Below are 18,302 nucleotides of genomic sequence, written 5' to 3'. Positions count from 1 at the left end.
CATTCATGTATATTAATGTTGATTAACTTGATGTATATAGCACATGTGACAGTGTAAAATTGACAAAATAAACATTTATATAACTATTCATATAGCATATATAGTCTCTTTTTTACATGTTTATATGCCATATGCATAGCAACATTTGTTAATTATAATGTATGCATATTATATTCTTATTAATCTGCATGTGTATGTTCGTGAATGAATTGATACTTGATGTAGCACATGTGATAGTGTAAAATTGACAAAATAAAGATGTTCATATAACTATTCATATAGCATATATAGTTTCTTTTTTACATGTTTATATGCCATATGTATAGCAACATTTATTAATTATAATGTATGCATATTATATTTTTATTAATCTGCATGTGTATGTTCATGAATGCATTGTTTGAATTATGCTTACGTATGTATATATATGTATATATGCGAAAATATGCAGTCAAAGAAACAAATATTATTTTAACTAATCATGTAGAACACATTATATTTTTAGCAGACTCTGTTTGCTACTAGCGCATTATTTTAATGCGCGAGAATATAAATGGCGATCGATTAATCTTAATGCATATTCATATAGGAACTGACAAATCTTGGAAAAATTATACAAAAAAGATACAATATACAAGAGAATATTGTATTCCTATACATTCTTTACAAGTACGTCTCGTCTTGATGTGTAAATTCTCTCGAATGTACATTATGCGTATAAATTGATCTTACAATATATATTTATATAGAATAATTTTCAATGCATATAATAAAAATACAGAGCAATTTTGTGAAATCATGAAAAATAAATTCTAGTGTAAGTTATGTGAGAATGACCAACATGTACAAAGAGACCAAGTTTATAAATATGCACATACATATATGTGTGTGTGTGTGTGTGCGTGTATGTATGTATATATACATATATAGTTTTTTAAACTAGTATATATGTCAATAATATTTATAGGCTTTGTGCCAAGTGTTTAAGGTGCTTGTGAATTTGCGCGCGTTATTTAATGGACTTTACCGCAAAACCTGCTTTTATTTAAATCCTTTTTATTAATAGAGAGACACTGTATAGTAGTGAGAACACTCGTAAAACACATACGTACAGTACATTTTCATTTTACTGCGCGTCCTTAGATCAATGACCTTTCGATTCTCACTCTCAATAAATAATAATGACGATAATATGCGTTGGATGCACAGAGCAGGTATTCACAAAGCACAAAGAGTACTTGGCTATAACAAACATTTTATTCAACTATTGTGGTATCAGATATAAACGAACATTTTTTTTATCATTGTTAAAAGTACTAAACCGAATGGCCTAAGGTATAAGTATGACTGTGTATATGTTCATTTGTGTGTCTGTGTACGCGAGTGTATGTGAATGCAAATAGGTGGCTTGCTTAAAATCTCCACCACTTTATGTATTGTGTAACCACAAATAATCATCTTTCATCAAATGAGAGTGAATCTAGCTGCATCTTTATGCATTTATAGATTTGCCAAAAATATGATAATAATAGCAACATCAGAAAAAATAGTAGATATAGTGGGACGCACCGCGAATCGTAGAACGGAAATAAACGATTCGCTGTTTTTGATATCGCATGCATACCGGCCAATATGGACGGAGCATGTATTCTCATGTGATAGATTTTGTGCCAGAGTCCTAATCTCCCATGATACACTAAGTACATTGCGAATTTCGAGTGGTTATACATTTTTGAAGGAGACAAAGCGAAATTAGATACTTCAGTCTTAACGATGGGATCATCGATCAAGCCGTTGTTACAAATCAGAATGATTCTCATATGGAGAAGAATATACTTGGCAATACGAAATATTTGCTGCTGCATTGCAATATTTTGTAGTAGATTGGAAATCGGGTTGTTGAGGTTCAGAATTGCTGAACTTATAACATTACTTGAGGCAGTTCTTCTGAAAGGGTCAAACACCCGCTTCCAATTTCTTCCATGCTTTCCAATCCGTTCGTCCCATGAATCGGTATAGTGCTCATTGTTACACCACGATGATCTGTAATAATCTCCTAGTTAAAAAATCACTTTGATACGAAACCTTTTACTAATATCAATATGTCGCACAATCTATATCAATCTAAACATACATGATGTCTCTCATTTCATTTAATTTCAATACAAATGAATAAATAATATAGTGAATTATTCATATGTTTAAAAAGCAATTTCAAATTCGTTCGTAAACGTCTTCTCTGTTATGAATTACAAATGCTTCGGATCACATGTTTGATTGATTCATCGAGGCAAAGAACGTTTGCCTCTTTTTTTCTAGATTCAGTCAATCAAATGATTCAAACTATTTGTAATGTAATATTAACTATATTTATCTTCATTTTTTTATCTCCATTAGAGAAACTAGCAAATAACATGTTGAGATAATTGCTAAAATTATCTCTTATTAGGAAAACGATAGACATAGGACGGCAACAAGACATAGGCATAAAAACTGAGGATTTAGAAACTTACAAATAGAATTATGTGTGTCACTGCATAATAAATGTATGTACATATATATATATATATATATATATATATATATATACACACATATATATATACATATATACATACATACCGCGCGCACACACATGATTGAACGTTATATGAAAAGAACTAATATAACAAATGAACAATATATGTATATGTGTAATCAATATTTTCTATTTGTAATAATAATGTATTTACAACTTACATTTTCCTTTTACCTTAGTTACATACAAGTTATTTCAATGTAAAATGCAAACAACATTCGCGATTACATCTGTTTGAATGCGATTGTACGCATAAAAATTTATACAGACGAATGCAACTGCTTCGTAAGATACGTTATTATAAATCTGTCGTGATGACAAGGGTATAAAATGCTAAAAATAACAATTTTGGAAAAGAGAAAAGAGAAAATACATACTTAAGAACACAACTCTTGATGAAATAAGAGAAACATATTTTACAGTATTAAATTTTTAATGACCAATATATATATAAGTTAACTATATTATAATCATGTCAATTAGAGTATAGGAGTTAGAGGTAGATTAAAGTGGTGACATTACCTGGGCCGCTACTCACCTACAGGCACTGAGCCTGTCATGGGAGTAGGTGATGACGACACCATGGTCAATCGACCTTGTTCTTTTACTATGGGATCTAGAAAAAAAAATAGTTAAGCAGAAAGCTACACTTTACACGATTTCACAGTATACAGGGTGTCCCATTTTAAAAGTTCCACTAGATTATCTCTTTAGGAAAGCATTTAAGAAAAAAATGTTTCAAACAAAAGTTGTTTGATTCGAAGGGAGACATAAGATGGTGCCATTGGTTTGACCTTGAAGAGTCATTTGAAGGTTACATGAAGGTCACCTTGAATTTTTTGAATGGAACACCCTATATATTTTTGCATATTTTTGTAGCTTATCTGGAGAGCTTTCCAAAACACTATAATTAAGTATTTTTTCATTAAGTACTTTTCGAGTTATGAGGCTTGAAATAATTTCTTAATTTTACATAAACCATAAAATATCTAGTAAAATATTCATTTTTCGATTATCTGACCTTAATACTTTTATGCACAGAACAATGTGAGGAATCAATTGGTGTAAAGAAAACACATAATAGTTTCTAAAAAAAATATGTAATTTGCAATTAACAATTACATATTTTTTCTCAAAAACAACTATGTTTTTTATTTGCACTAATTGATTCCTCACATTGTTCTGTGCACAAAAGTATTAAGGTAAGATAATCGAAAAATGAATATTTTACTAGATATTTTATGGTTTATGTAAAATTACGAAATTATTTCAAGCCTCATAACTCGAAAAGTACTTAATGAAAAAATACTTAATTATAGTGTTTTGGAAAGCTCTCGAGATAAGCTACAAGAATATGCAAAAATATATAGGGTGTTCCATTTAAGAAATTCAAGGTGACCTTCATGTGACATTCAAATGACTCTTCAAGGTCAAACTAATGGCACCATCTTATGTCCCCCTTCGAACCAAACAACTTTTATTTGAAACATTTTTTTCTTAAATGCTTTCCTAAAGAAATAATCTAGTGGAACTTTTAAAATGGGACATCCTGTATAATACGCAATATAAATGTGCAATTATATAGACAGAAAATTATTTTCTTTCTTCGATATTTAAATACGTTCCCCTTTTATGATACACACACAAGCACACATACGTATAAAAAGATATATTTTAAAAAATACAAAACATAAAGAAAATTTATATTGCATAGATATATGCGTATATATGTATATGCTTACAAAAATAAGGATGTTCCATTGCTTCGCGCGCAGTTAATCTCTCGTAATGGTCATAGCGTAAAAGTTTATCAAGAAAATCCAAACTTTCGGGTGATACTAGATGTTGGTTTTCCGAATGTACAAAACGTTCCCAACGTTTACGCGAATGTCGACCTAGGATATCGTTGAAACGAGGATCTAATTCAATATGATATTTGTCAAGATATTCAAATAATTCCTCGGTTCCAAGAACTTTTGCAATTCGAACTAATTGGTCATAATTATCATGTCCATGAAAGAACGGTTCTTTCCTAAATATCATACTCGCGAGCATACAACCCAACGACCACATATCTAATGAATAGTCGTACATCTGCAAGATATTAAAAAATATTTCTCTTAACTTATATGTATAATACCTGTAGAAAGAGATAAAAATATATATAAATAAGTACATAAACACATATATGATCCAGCCAATTCTTTCTTTTTCTCCATCCTTTTGTCTTTTTCTATTATATTTTCATACTGCACAATACTTACTTGATAATCTACAAGTAATTCCGGACCTTTGAAATAGCGGGAAGCTACTCGTACATTGTATTCTTGACCAGGATGATAAAACTCTGCTAGTCCCCAGTCGATTAATCGTAACTTTCGATTTTCATGGTCTATCATAACATTGTGCGGTTTCACATCCCTGTGCATAATTCCCATACTGTGACAATAATCTAGCGCCTGTGCAGAAACAAAATAAATATGTTAAATGTTAAAATATTCCTATTTCTGCATTCACGATTAGATGATGCAACGGATGTGATATTGGATGTGTTACCAAAATATTACTTGCAATAAATATTCACAAGAGCCCAAAAATTTAAAAAAATTGCTGAAACTTTAAAAAAATCTTTGACTCATTGACAGGATGAAAAAGAAAGTGTCACATGCTCATCTTTTTAATACAGAATGAAATAACATCTTTAAAATTACACTCTACATTATAAAAAGAAAGTAAATGAATATAAAACCATTAGATATGTATGAACAAATTTCGATTTATTTATGTTGACTATAAATTAATTTTTAGCTGTTAATATCTCAAATATTGTCGCGGAAAAAAAGCATAGATGACAATAATAATATTGATAATTATATAAATATGAAAAATGAAAAAAATAAAAAAGATAGAGAAGGAAGAAGAAGCATTGTACAAAAGCTATCAAAATTACTGAAAAATTCATAATAAATTAAAATATAAATTAAATATAAATTATTTTATAATTAAATATAAATTACTTTATCATTTCAAGGTTAAAACATGTGTAATAATCTTCATTTTCATCCAAAGTAGCAATATCTTGCAAGAATAATGGCAAAATTAAGTAATAAAATTGAATTTATATCTTTCATATTAGCAAGAAAGATAAAAACACAGTATATCTTTGGATTCTTCCTGAAACCTACAATGTACACCTACATCTATCAAAACAATAATCTCGAAGGTTCACGATGGATTGATATTTTGGTTCCATTGCACTTAAAACAATACACGCACTTTTAATAATTCGTAGAGGTAGTATCTTATGTCGTAGTCAGTTAGCGTCTGGTATAATTGCTTGAAATCTGTGTTGTTGACATGTTCGAAAATCAATGCTGGTGTCCTTGAAACTGGATCTTTGACAACTGCTTGGAGTGTAATTATGTTGGTCCCACCTTTAAGATTTTCTAAAATTTTTATCTCCCTTTTTATTTTCTTCTTTTTTACAGGCTACAACAAATAAAAAAAATGTAATATTAGTATTATATATATAAATTTTCATTTTGTTATTTTTATACATGCTTATTAAATATAATACGATATATGGATTATCGTACCTTCAATATTTTTACAACACATTTTTCATTGTTTGTAACATTTATGGCCTCAAATACTTCGCTATATTTACCCCTTCCCAACTTCCTCACTAACTGGTAATCATCTTGTTGCCTATATCAGAAAATGAGCATGAAACTAAATAAAATATGTCATAATATCGACAATATCAATAATACTCTGACATGTGATATAGCTTACCCCCAATCGACAACATAAGATTCATAGTCCCAGTATTCTCTTGGTTTATGTGAATTTACATCGGCATAGACTCGCGCTCTACTTGGCAAAGCCATTCTCTCAGAAATATTATTATCGATAAGCGTCTTGATAAATGATATACTGTCTCGACTATCTGTTCCAAACTTATAGCTATTAATGACTTTGTCTCTCCTATTTACCCAGCTACGTACATGTGAGAACAGTAATAAACCTAAACAATTCACATAATTTACATTGAGAGCAAGTTTACATTTCTACATAAGAATATAAAGTAGAATAATATTTCTAAATGATAAATCAATTAAATAGACGACTGTATGAGAGACAATTTGACAATACCATCTTTTAGTGTTTTAATATATGTATTGATGGAATAGTATAAAAGATTCAGAATATATATAAAATATACATATATCTATTTGAAAAATTTATTTTATATATATATATATATATATATATAAAATTGTTATTAAAAAAAATTTGTTAAAAAAATAAACAAGTATATATGCACACGTATATTTGGAAATTTTGAAAAGATTTGAGTCCCCAGGCACCATTACTTAATCTGCTGTGATTAAAAAACTATGCGATAAATTTCATGCGATCCATTTGAAATTTTATGAGGCGATAAAAACAGACACGACAAAAATTTACAATTAGAAACATAAATCCGAGTCATTATTAATTATAATAAAAAAGAGAGAGATGGAGAGAAAAGAAGAAGGCACGTTATTTCAATATTTTCCTTTATCGATTGTAATGTCAGTATCTCGGATATCCAACGTACGTCGAATGGCCGGAATATTCGCGCGAAAAAATCGCACGAGTAAAGAGAGAATTACTCTTGCATCCGCGATTAGAGTACATCGTAACGAGATTACCCATCTACCGGCCAAGCCGAAGCAAAAGCACGCACATGCAAGAGGCACAAGGCACGTACACACATGTACCCAGTAAATCACACGCCATCACGATCGAGCGATTGATGTAGACCTATTTTGGACTCACCTAGAGCATTCCGGGCCCGAATCTTGATCGGATTAAATACGATGGATTCTCGGATTCGTTGCGAATGCACGAAACTTACTCACGGATTATCTGAGGCCGCGCAAACGCGTGAAACTCCGGATTTTTGAGGGCGGCCGGCTTCTCAAACGAGCGAGGTGCAAGATGGCAGCCGGCAACCCGCCGCGCACTTTGAATATCTAGAACGGAAACCTTCTACCTGCCTATGACGCGCAACGTGCAGCGACATCTTTATCACATTATTGCATATATATTTTCAATTTTCGGGGAAAAACTATAAAATAGGCCAAGTCTTTTCTAGAGATCAGAAAAAATTTATAATAATTTTGAAGCTCATCTATGAGGTATGTTCAAAACCCTATCCGTAGGATAAGGTACCGTTTAATTGACCAATCGGAACAAAAGATGCATACATTTCTTTATTCTGATTGGTCAATTAAATGTTAGTCCATTAACTAAACTCGAGTAACTTGACAGAGAAAGATTAATATCTTTCGTTTTTTGATTGGAATCGGATTAATGTCTGATAGCAGAGTATATAGACTGCGTGATATTATATTATATATACATATATATACCTATATAAGACAGGTAATTTCACAAAAACATATAACAAACACAACAAAGATAGTTTTAATATTGTACATCAAATAAATTTGCATTTTACGTAAAATTTGAGAAAACTGCTTTATACAAGTGATAAAATTGATTACAGAATAAAAAATCGTTAGAAATACATAGATAATAGATAACATTTATTGATGAATAGGAATATAAATACAATTGCCAGAATGCTGTAAGCCAACTAAACTATGATTATGAGCACAAGTAGTTAAAGTATATGGATACCATAATTGATAATTTGCATTCCTTTAACGATCATAATTAAATATTTTGTGTATTTTTTAAATATAATATTTATTGCATGTGTTGACGTCTACGAGCAGCTCTCTGTTTATCGAAACGTAATTCCATTTCTTCTAAAACACGTGGAGTATACCGCACTACTAATTTTACAGAATTTTGTGCTTGCTTTAATAATTCAACCGCCTTTTCATGATTTTCTCCTTCAACGCACTGAAACAAGTATTATTTCTTTATTTAAAAAAAATTTACTTTCAATGCAGAGAAGAAAAAAAAAGAAACAAAAATTTCTACTAACCACTCCATTAACTGATAAAAGTTGATCTCCGCGTTTTAAACCACCATGTCTATCGGCGACCCCACCAGGAATAATGCGAGATATATAAATCGGCGAATTCTGTTCTTTACCTCCCATAACGTTAAAACCAAGTCCTTCTTCCGTTTTCGGTAATTCCACTACACGTGGATGTGCATGACCCTCACTGGCTGCAAAGGCAGCAACTGTCGCTTTTGCTGTCGCGGATGCACGTACATCTTGTGAGCCCTTTGGCAAAATTATTCTTAATGGCAAAATGATTCTAATTACATGGATACAAAATATCTATCGATTTAAAACAACTACTGTCTATAATTTTACCTGAATATCAACAGTTTCATATACATGCTCGTATACTTCTCGCACTGCACTAAGGAAATCACTTTGTAATACTTTCTGTAATGCTGCCAATTTTGTTGTAGGAACTTCACCTCCTGAATATTATAAAATTAAATAGATATTAATGAATATATGAAAGAATTTATTTTATATATATTCAAAAATTACTTACCTTTCTGTAATTTATCTAATAATTCTATAGATCTCTTGACGTCTATAAAAAAAAAAAGACAAAATAGTAATAAACATCATTTATTTGTATTAATTTAGGCTGATCAAAACTTACCTCTCGCTAACGTAAGAGGCTCGCCCATGGTTGCCATACTTTTTGATTACACAAAATCTGTAATTTTTTTTTCCAATTACACGTCGACGCGTATATATGTGCCAAGCAAAAATACTCCAACACACCGTATTTATTTGTGACTGCAAAATAAAATTTGAGTAGCGTCGAATACTTTTGATCGAAAATGGTCGAGAATGGATCAATGTTTGTTTTCACTCACTCGAATCAAATTTAAAGGTCCATCTCCAAACACACTTGCGTCAGAGCTACGTTTTTCCTACTAGCAGTGTGATTGGTTGAGCTTTCTTTGAATTATGAATTTGTATCAGTTTGTCTGAATAGACCCTAATATGTCAAGTTGTCGCACTGCATACGCATCGTGTCTAGATATTCGTACATTCATGACTGTCGATTAAAAATCTGAAAAAGTGATTCATAAATGCAATATTTTAGGAGGCTAATGTACACATTAAACATGTAAAAAATGGCATTTGAATATACTAGGTCGTATGTACTATTTGATTCTTAATTTTTATAAAAGTAAGAGAAATTAAGAATATATATGCATTATTTTATAATGCATAATTTAATCATTTATTTAGAACGCGTTAATTAGAAAATCTAAGTTTTCACGTATCTAAATATGTTTGAAAATATTTTATTATTTTGTACGACGTTAGCAAAATCTTATACTGATATTTTCATGATGCAAGAATATAATCCAACTGTATGCTATAAGAGAAGCAAACATGGTGATAAATGCGATAAATAAACGTACACATACGCAAATATATTTATTTATGTTAAAGATTGTTAGATTTTTTTATTAACACATTCTAAATAATAATTTTAATATTTCTAATCCAGATAACATCTTATATATGTATGTATTTATATGTACATGCATATATATAATTATATCTGCTAGAGAGGCAAAAATATTTATTGAAGTTTATAAATATTACAATTTTCATTTTCTTAAAAAGAAAATAAAGATGGGATAAAGGATATTCGCCGATAGCGCTTGGCATTGCTATAATTTTTATATATAAATTAATTTAAAATTAAAATTTAAAAGCATTTAATATTTAAAAACTAAATTTAAATTTTTATCCAATTTTAAATTTAAATTATCTGTCTTTAATTATCACATGTTTTTTACATACAAATATATCCAAGCGGTACATGTTGATTACATGAGCGTTTCTTAAACGTATCTAATATCATATTATATACATTTAGGAGACGTTTATGACACCAACATGTGTTACCTGTGTGGGTTATACTTCAATGACTACACCATTCATATATCTTCTAACATGTCTCTATGCCTTCCCAAAGCAGCACATGTTGATTTCATAAATGTATATATAACATTTTTACAAATATTTACATATTTGTATGTAAAAAACATGTGATAATTAAAGACAGATAATTTAAATTTAAAATTGGATAAAAATTTAAATTTAGTTTTTAAATATTAAATGCTTTTAAATTTTAATTTTAAATTAATTTATATATAAAAATTATAACAATGCCAAGCGCTATCGGCGAATATCCTTATCCCATCTTTATTTTCTTTTTAAGAAAATGAAAATTGTAATATTTATAAACTTCAATAAATATTTTTGCCTCTCTAGCAGATATAATTATATATATGCATGTACATATAAATACATACATAAGATGTTATTTGGATTAGAAATATTAAAATTATTATTATTATTTATAATAGCATTAGATATGTTTATGAAACTAATATATATTGAAAGATATTAAGTAGTTAATTAGAAAATTATTTATACACACACATACCTATTTTTAAAGAAGTTAAAATGTTTTCATCAACAGCGTATGCGCGAATTACATCAGAAGTACGAGATAATAACTGATTATCAAGTCTTAACTTATGGAAAGTTTGAAGCACAAATAAGTCAAACGAAGTAATAACATTAATCATATGTTTATCAAGTTGCAATTCACAGCAGAAATTATTTATAAAAATCCTTGTAATTAATTAAAATTATTTATTTGTTCCCTAGTGGAACACTAACTAGTGGAACACTAGCAAATAAAAGATTTGATTCTCTTGTATTTTAAAAGAAATTTAAATGCATGGTATCATTTATTTGTATTTTGCGATTTATATTTTTATCGATGCTTTATCGATGCAATTGCTTACTCGGTAACATTGAATTGCTATCTAGTTAAAAATAGATTAATTAAAGAAAAAAATCGATTTATTTTATAACACTGTAAACATCTAATCTACGAAATCTGAGATTGACTTTACAGTCCAATATTTTGCATATTTTTCAATCGCGATTTATATATATTATATCTATTATTATATATGATATGTAATTATATTATCAAAGATAATAAGAGACGAGAAAAATAAATTTCTTATTTAGATTATTTGTGTAAAGTGTATGCTGCATTTAATTGCATCGTTAAATAATGATATGTTGAAAATTATTTCACTCTTTATCTCATTTAAAAGAAGTGAAATTTCATTTCAGTGGAAAATGAAAAAAAGGATCGAGCAGCAAACTTTTATTTGTAATGCAAAAAAATGATATTTGCATAAAAATGTGGCTATATATGAAGGTAATAAAATATAGTTATCAAGGTAAAATAAGAAAAGGAAAAAAATTGACGAGAATGAAGGCGTTATGCGAAATTCTAATTCCGTAACTGATGATGCAGTGAAATCTTGCTTTCGCGCCGGGGGAATTATTATCGCTTTAATTTAACCTTCGATTAGCTTCAATAAGTCCGAATCTGAATAGCAGGGGGTATCGCACGTAGACATTTTACACGGCTGGGGTGGGTCAATAGGTCGCTGCTGATAATGTCTTTGTTTGATACGATTTTGGTATAAAAGACTCGCATCGCTCAGTAGACAGCATGCGGCGGACGACTTTGACAGCATCATCATAATGAGGTGCGCAATCGTTCTACTGGCTCTAGTAGCTTTTGGGGCGGCCTACCCCCAACAGCAGCAGCAACAGCAGCAACAGCAGCAGCAGCAGCAGAAACAACGTGCTGGTAAGTAATAATTATCATTTTACTCTCCTTCGATTTCTCTCTCTCTCTCTCATTTTTCGTTCAAACAAGACTGAGAGATTTGAAATATTCTTTAAAATATTGCTGCTACATTTTTATTAATGTTACTTTTTTAATTGAATTTATAATACTAAGCTTTACAGACTTTTGTCTGATATAAGAAAATGACTTGGATGTTGAAACATGATGTAATTTGAGAAATTGCAATCAATCATTTCTTTGTTCTTTCTTAGCTAATCAAGATCTTGTGAAGAAGCAGCAAGATGTTATCGTACTATTGCAACAAATCAATCAAGAAATTCCGGACCAACAGCTACAGAACCTTGGTTCTTCCTATGACATCCAAAACAATTTGCAACAGTATAACAACCCGAACCTTGTCAATTACTACGCGAGCGCTGTACAAGCCGGTTTGGTACAACCCAAAGGCACTTCTTATTCAAGCTCCAACAGCCAGATTCGCAAGGAGGTCGCCCTTCTGCAGAGAACTTTATCAAGCGCCAGAGACTATCAGACACTTTTAGCAACTGCCGCTTGGGCCCGCGTCCATGTTAACGAAGAGCAATTTGTCAGAGCTTTCATCGCAGTCGTTCTGCAACACCCGGAGACACAGGGTGTCATTCTGCCGCCTCTCTACGAAGTTATTCCCCAATCTTATTTCGACGCTAGGGTCATCCAAGAAGTCCAAAACATCGTTGCACAGGGCGCCGGACAAAACCCTGTTGTTGTTCCCGTTAATTATACCGCTAGTTTAGCCAACGATGAACAGCAGCTTTCCTATTTCACGCAAGACATCGGCCTTGCTAACTATTACGCCTTCGTTAATATCGCTGGAGATTTGTCGTCGCAGGTGAGCATATTTTAAATAGTGCAAACAAATATTGCGCGAAGTATTTTCTTGCATAGAAAAAGACAAAATGTACTAATCTCCTTGATATTTCTATTCGTGCGTGCTCAATGATATTTTTGAATAAATGATTTATATAAAATATATAATGATATATATAAATCATATATAAATTATAAATATAATTCTAGAATGCACAACAGCAATCGCCGGCACATCGAGGTAATCAGAATCAAGGTAATCAGAATCAGCAAGGTCAAAACGGTCAGGGAGCTATCTATTATTACATTCACCAACAACTGCAGGCCCATTACGAGCTGAATCGTCTTTCAAACGGACTTGGTCCAATTCAAAATACCGATTATAACAATGTACAAGCGCCGTATCAACCGCATCTTCGACAAGCAAATGGACTCGAATTCCCTTCACGTCCTTCGAATGTTCAGCTCAGCTCTGTTAAAAATAATCTTGTCAACGCTGTCAGAAAAATTGAACAAAGACTGATTGAAGCTATTGATTCTGGACATGTCATCACTCCGCAAGGCGCTTTCCTCTCCCTTTACCAACCGCAAGGTTTGAACATTCTTGGAGAACTTATCCAAGGAACGGGCAGAAGTGTTAATCCAAGGTTAATCTTCTATTCGACTAATCGCGCGATCATGATATCATATGATACTTATGATGATATATTTTTTACTACAGGTACTATGGCAGTCTTCAAGCAGCCGCGCGTCAACTCCTCGGTAATGCTCCTGAAGTTCAGAACATTTATGATTATACTCCTTCTGTTTTGGAATCGGGCAGTATCGCCGTTCGTGACCCAGCTTTCTACCAGCTTTTCAACAAAGTCATCCAATTGTTCCAGCAGTATCAGAACTCTCTACCCGCATATCAATACAATGACATTTTAGTGCCCGGCGTTAGCATCCAGAATGTTCAGATTAGTCCACTTGTAACTTTCTTCGACAATTACTACGTTGATGTCAGTAACGCGGCCGCTCAGCAGCAAGGACAACAGCAACAAAACCAGCAGCAACAACAACAATTCCAACAGCAGCAGCAGCAGCGCGCCCAACAGCAGCAGTATGCTCAACAGCAGCAATATGCTCAACAGCAGCAGTATGCCCAACAGCAGCAGCAGCAGCAAAACCAACAACAGCAGCAAAACCCGCAGCAGCAGCAAAACCAACAGCAGCAGCAAAACCCGCAGCAGCAGCAAAACCCGCAGCAGCAGCAAAGCTCGCAGCAGCAGCAAAGCTCGCAGCAGCAGCAGCAAAACCAGCAGGGACAGCAGCAAAACCCGCAGCAGCAGCAAAACCAGCAGGGACAACAGCAAAACCCGCAGCAGCAACAAAACCAGCAGGGACAGCAGCAAAATCCGCAGCAGCAGCAAAACCAGCAGGGACAACAGCAAAACCCGCAGCAGCAACAAAACCAGCAGGGGCAGCAGCAAAATCCGCAGCAGCAGCAAAACCAGCAGGGACACCAGCAAAACCAGCAGGGACAGCAGCAAAACCCGCAGGGGCAGCAGCAAAACCCGCAGCAGCAGCAAAACCAGCAGGGACAGCAGCAAAACCCGCAACAGCAGCAAAACCAGCAGGGACAGCAGCAAAATTCGCAGCAGCAGCAAAACCAGCAGGGGCAGCAGCAAAACCCGCAGCAGCAGCCACAAGGACAGCAGCAGCAGCAGTACCCACAAGGACAGCAGCAGCAATACCCACAAGGACAGCAACAGCAGTACCCACAAGGACAGCAGCCACAAGGACAGCAGCCACAAGGACAGCAACAACAGTACCCACAATCGCAGCAGCAGCAGCAACAGCAGCAGCAGCAGTACCCACAAGGACAGCAGCAGCAATACCCACAAGGACAGCAACAGCAGTACCCACAAGGACAGCAGCCACAAGGACAGCAGCCACAAGGACAGCAGCAACAGTACCCACAATCGCAGCAGCAGCAGCAGCAGTACCCACAAGGACAGCAGCAGCAGTATCCACAAGGACAGCAGCCACAAGGACAGCAGCAACAGTACCCACAATCGCAGCAGCAGCAGTATCCACAAGGACAGCAACAGCAGTACCCACAAGGACAGCAGCCACAAGGACAGCAACAACAGTACCCACAATCGCAGCAGCAGCAGCAGTACCCACAATCGCAGCAGCAGCAGTACCAACAAGGACAACAGCAGCAGCAACAAGCTCAGCAGCAACAGCAACAAATCAAGGCACAAGTACAGAGATTAGATCATAAGCCGTACGAGTATCAGATCACCGTCCAGAGTGAGCAGAACGTACCCAATGTCGTCGTTCGCGTCTATCTTGGACCTAAATATGATCATCAGGGCAACCCCATCAGCATCTCTCAACATAGACAACAATTCGTCGAACTCGATCAATTTACAACCGACCGTATGTTTCCGATTGCAAGATTATCAACGAATTGCTTTCTTAACCAAACAGTTAAAACTTTCTCTTCATTTTACAGTTCAGCAAGGACAGAATGTCATTGCCAGACAGTCTCAGCAAGCACCAGGTCAGAGCTTTGATTATCCATCTGTTCAAGACATCCAGCAGGGCGTCAACGACGCTGTCCAAGCCCAGAATCCATTCTACATCACCGAGGTAATTATTTTCTTTCCTATAAATAAATCACAACTATGATTATAATTTGATAAACAATATAAGCTTAAATATTAATTTTTTTTCAGCCGCAACAGATCTTTGGTTTCCCCGCTAGATTGGCTCTTCCTAAAGGTCAACAAGGTCAAGGATTCCCAGTTCAATTGTTTGTTGTAATTTCTCAACCAGGACAACAAAGTCCATCTTATGGGCCAGTAATCCCGGAACAAGACCAAACGTACCAACAAAATGAATATCAAGTAGTTAGCTCCGAGGAATATCAGCAGAATCAACAGCAACAGCAACAGCAACATCAGGGTAACCGGGGAAGCGGTTCGCAGCAAGCTGTGGAAGTTGTGCCTGAAAATCTGTCAGTCAATCAGCAAGTAAATCAAGGTGCATTATCAATACCACAAGAACATAGCCATTCATTGTTGAATAGCATTGTCAGAAGAATAAGTTATTTCCTCTTTGCAGCTGTAAGAAACCATCAAGCTAATTTCTACGCCCAACAACACGGACAAAACGCTCAATCTCAAGTCCAACAGCAAGTACAGAATGTCTTCGGTGTACAAAGCCAGTGGTATGGATACCAAAGACAACAGGCCCAAAACATTCGTAGACAGCAGCAATTGAGTCAATCGCAAGGACAACAGCCATGGGGACAATCGCAAGGACAAAACGCAGCAGCAGTCCAAGGTGAACAGCAAAGCAACCAAGGTGGACAGCAAGACAACCAAAGTCCACAAAATGTACAAAGTTTGCAAGAAGGTAATGCTGGTGGCGTACAGTCTGGCCAATACCAATTTACTTACCAAGGACAGAGCCAACAGCAGCAAGGATATGGTGCAGCAAACGCCGGTAGCGGACAATCCCATGCTGGCGGCTTCCAAAATGTCTTCAATCAGGGACAACAGGATAGTTCTGTCAGCAAATACTACCAGAATAAGCCCATTTCCCAAATTATTGGTGGTGCTATTTCTCTGGATGGTAAACCTTTCAACTATCCGTTGGACAGACCATTGAGCGCTGGTGCTCTTTCCGTACCTAATGTGTATGTACAAACCGCCTATATTCAACATGAAGACCAACCCGCCAACGAGGTGTACTACCAGTGAAATGTTCCTAAGTCAAACTTATAGATGCGGCATCGCTATATGTAACGATGATGTTTAAGCAAAAGCGTTTTTATTTTTTCATTTAATGTTAAAAAAAATTTATTGATGTAGCAAATGCAATTAATAAATTGCCCTATTTAAAATGCAGATATTTGTAAATATGTATTTACGATACAATTCTCTCTTTCTCATTTCCTTGCATTCCCTACCGATTTCATAAGTAAGGATTAATTAACGATAAAATAAAATAATTTCTTTTTCGAAAAATATCATTTTATTAAGAAAGTTTAATGCCTTCTTATAGTAATTGGACAATCCATCATCGTTCTAATACACGATCATTCTCCAGTCATCATCTCCATAAATTCTGCAAACGGATCAAGCGTTCATCACAAATAAGTTAATAATTTCTATCTTATTGAAAATATATACAGTATTGTACTTACCGTCAAAGTCCACCGTACCGGAGCCGTCTGTATCAATTTCTGCGATTATTCCATCAAGGTCGGAACTGGTAAGTTTATCATCCAACGCCGCCAAAATCTCCTTCAATGTAGCCGTAGTAATGTATCCGTTACCTTCACGATCGTACAATCGAAACGCCTCTTTCAATTCCTCCTGCATCGCCTCGGCGTCTTCCTCCTCAAGGAATCGACCGGCGATTTTACAGAAACCGTCAAAATTCACTTTGCCAGAACCCTCGGGATCATTTTCCTTGATTGAAGAATTTAATTCACCATCGTCGAATAGTTGCCCCATTGTGTTTAATATCGTCGAGATCTTTATGGTATCGATAAAACCGCTTTTCGTTGTATCAAACATTTGGAATGCTTTACGCATCACGGCCACTTTTTGATCAGTATCTTCCTCCTGTCGAATGTATATGTTTAAACGGAAAATTTTAAAATTCAAGTATTTTACTCGATGTATTATATACTATTATATAATCTTATTTAACATAATTAAAGAAAAGAGAGAGATATTTTAAAATAACATTTTTTTATTCTCCGAAGAGTAGGAAAAGGTCTCTTCTTCCTTATAAATAACACTACAGCGTTTCAAATATCGTTGCCCGAATAACGTGCGACATTCTTACAGCCTTTTTTGCAAGAAAATTTTTTAATTTTGAATTTTTTAAAAATTTACACAATTTTTTTCTAACAAATAAGATATCTTTCGACTTATTTTCTTACCATGACGATTAATAAGGGGACCTTTTATTAGGGAAACCGAGTGGCCTACGAACGCGGCGGACGAGCGACACTTGAAGAGAATCGCTTCTTCCGTCCCGGTATAAAGACTTCCTCTCCGTCATCGGCTAAACCAGCTAGAAAGTCGGTGGACGCAAAAATAGAGTTTCGCGTAACGCCGACGAAAAATGAAACATGTTATAAGTGAGTACCGACGCCTCTTCGCGTCGTTTTG

General features: G+C 34.2%; 4 protein-coding genes across 5 annotated transcripts; 1 reads left to right on the top strand and 3 right to left on the bottom strand.

The window, feature by feature from the left end:
* Positions 1 to 1,238: 1,238 nt before the first annotated feature.
* On the bottom strand, positions 1,239 to 7,594 carry Ckiialpha (casein kinase II subunit alpha). 2 transcript variants are annotated; one of them, XM_083081882.1, is made up of 8 exons: positions 7,403 to 7,594; positions 6,374 to 6,605; positions 6,175 to 6,286; positions 5,855 to 6,067; positions 4,843 to 5,037; positions 4,321 to 4,672; positions 3,101 to 3,194; positions 1,239 to 2,043 (listed from the first exon to the last, which is right to left on the bottom strand). In XM_083081882.1, exons 2-7 carry the CDS (start codon positions 6,466 to 6,468, stop codon positions 3,109 to 3,111), a joined length of 1,053 nt encoding a protein of 350 aa, XP_082938008.1. In that variant the 5' UTR covers positions 6,469 to 6,605; positions 7,403 to 7,594; the 3' UTR covers positions 1,239 to 2,043; positions 3,101 to 3,108. The 2 variants fall into 2 exon arrangements, with proteins under 2 accessions (XP_082938008.1, XP_082938009.1); XM_083081883.1 differs by having other exon boundaries at positions 3,117 to 3,194.
* Positions 7,595 to 8,154: 560 nt separating this feature from the next.
* Veli (L27 and PDZ_signaling domain-containing protein veli) lies at positions 8,155 to 9,451 on the bottom strand. Its single transcript, XM_083081875.1, has 5 exons — positions 9,226 to 9,451; positions 9,112 to 9,153; positions 8,922 to 9,034; positions 8,583 to 8,828; positions 8,155 to 8,497 (listed from the first exon to the last, which is right to left on the bottom strand). Exons 1-5 carry the CDS (start codon positions 9,260 to 9,262, stop codon positions 8,339 to 8,341), a joined length of 597 nt encoding a protein of 198 aa, XP_082938001.1. The 5' UTR covers positions 9,263 to 9,451; the 3' UTR covers positions 8,155 to 8,338.
* A 243-nt stretch (positions 9,452 to 9,694) lies between these two features.
* Hex110 (hexamerin 110) lies at positions 9,695 to 17,024 on the top strand. The gene is made up of 8 exons (XM_083081836.1): positions 9,695 to 9,732; positions 12,113 to 12,276; positions 12,528 to 13,144; positions 13,333 to 13,769; positions 13,844 to 15,549; positions 15,626 to 15,762; positions 15,849 to 16,155; positions 16,237 to 17,024. The coding sequence occupies exons 1-8, from the start codon at positions 9,710 to 9,712 to the stop codon at positions 16,875 to 16,877; spliced, it is 4,032 nt and encodes a 1,343-aa protein (XP_082937962.1). The 5' UTR covers positions 9,695 to 9,709; the 3' UTR covers positions 16,878 to 17,024.
* Positions 17,025 to 17,128: 104 nt separating this feature from the next.
* Tpnc25d (Troponin C at 25D) lies at positions 17,129 to 18,223 on the bottom strand. The gene is made up of 3 exons (XM_083081879.1): positions 18,071 to 18,223; positions 17,324 to 17,747; positions 17,129 to 17,244 (listed from the first exon to the last, which is right to left on the bottom strand). The coding sequence occupies exons 1-3, from the start codon at positions 18,071 to 18,073 to the stop codon at positions 17,216 to 17,218; spliced, it is 456 nt and encodes a 151-aa protein (XP_082938005.1). The 5' UTR covers positions 18,074 to 18,223; the 3' UTR covers positions 17,129 to 17,215.
* Positions 18,224 to 18,302: the final 79 nt, after the last annotated feature.

Source organism: Camponotus vicinus, unplaced genomic scaffold, assembly GCF_025532165.1.
Source record: "Camponotus vicinus isolate PSW18456_S1 unplaced genomic scaffold, iyCamVici1.0 SCAF_11, whole genome shotgun sequence".
NCBI lineage: Eukaryota > Metazoa > Arthropoda > Insecta > Hymenoptera > Formicidae > Camponotus > Camponotus vicinus.
The sequence above is the reverse complement of the archived record's forward strand: the minus strand, read 5'-3'. Positions and strand labels throughout refer to the sequence as shown.

Coding starts and splice junctions, on each gene's coding strand:
- Tpnc25d (XM_083081879.1), bottom strand. Junction 17,245..17,323: donor CGGTACGGTGGACTTTGACG/GTAAGTACAATA, acceptor ATCCGTTTGCAG/AATTTATGGAGATGATGACT.
- Veli (XM_083081875.1), bottom strand. CDS start 9,262: ATGGCAACCATGGGCGAGCCTCTTACGTTAGCGAGAG. Junction 8,829..8,921: donor ATGAAACTGTTGATATTCAG/GTAAAATTATAG, acceptor ATTTTGCCAAAG/GGCTCACAAGATGTACGTGC. Junction 8,498..8,582: donor TTTTATCAGTTAATGGAGTG/GTTAGTAGAAAT, acceptor TACTTGTTTCAG/TGCGTTGAAGGAGAAAATCA.
- Hex110 (XM_083081836.1), top strand. CDS start 9,710: ATGGCATTTGAATATACTAGGTC. Junction 13,770..13,843: donor GGCAGAAGTGTTAATCCAAG/GTTAATCTTCTA, acceptor TTTTTACTACAG/GTACTATGGCAGTCTTCAAG. Junction 15,550..15,625: donor CGATCAATTTACAACCGACC/GTATGTTTCCGA, acceptor TTCATTTTACAG/TTCAGCAAGGACAGAATGTC.
- Ckiialpha (XM_083081883.1), bottom strand. CDS start 6,468: ATGGCTTTGCCAAGTAGAGCGCGAGTCTATGCCGATGTAAATTCACAT. Junction 6,068..6,174: donor GTGTTGTAAAAATATTGAAG/GTACGATAATCC, acceptor TATTTGTTGTAG/CCTGTAAAAAAGAAGAAAAT. Junction 4,673..4,842: donor AATTACTTGTAGATTATCAA/GTAAGTATTGTG, acceptor AATATCTTGCAG/ATGTACGACTATTCATTAGA.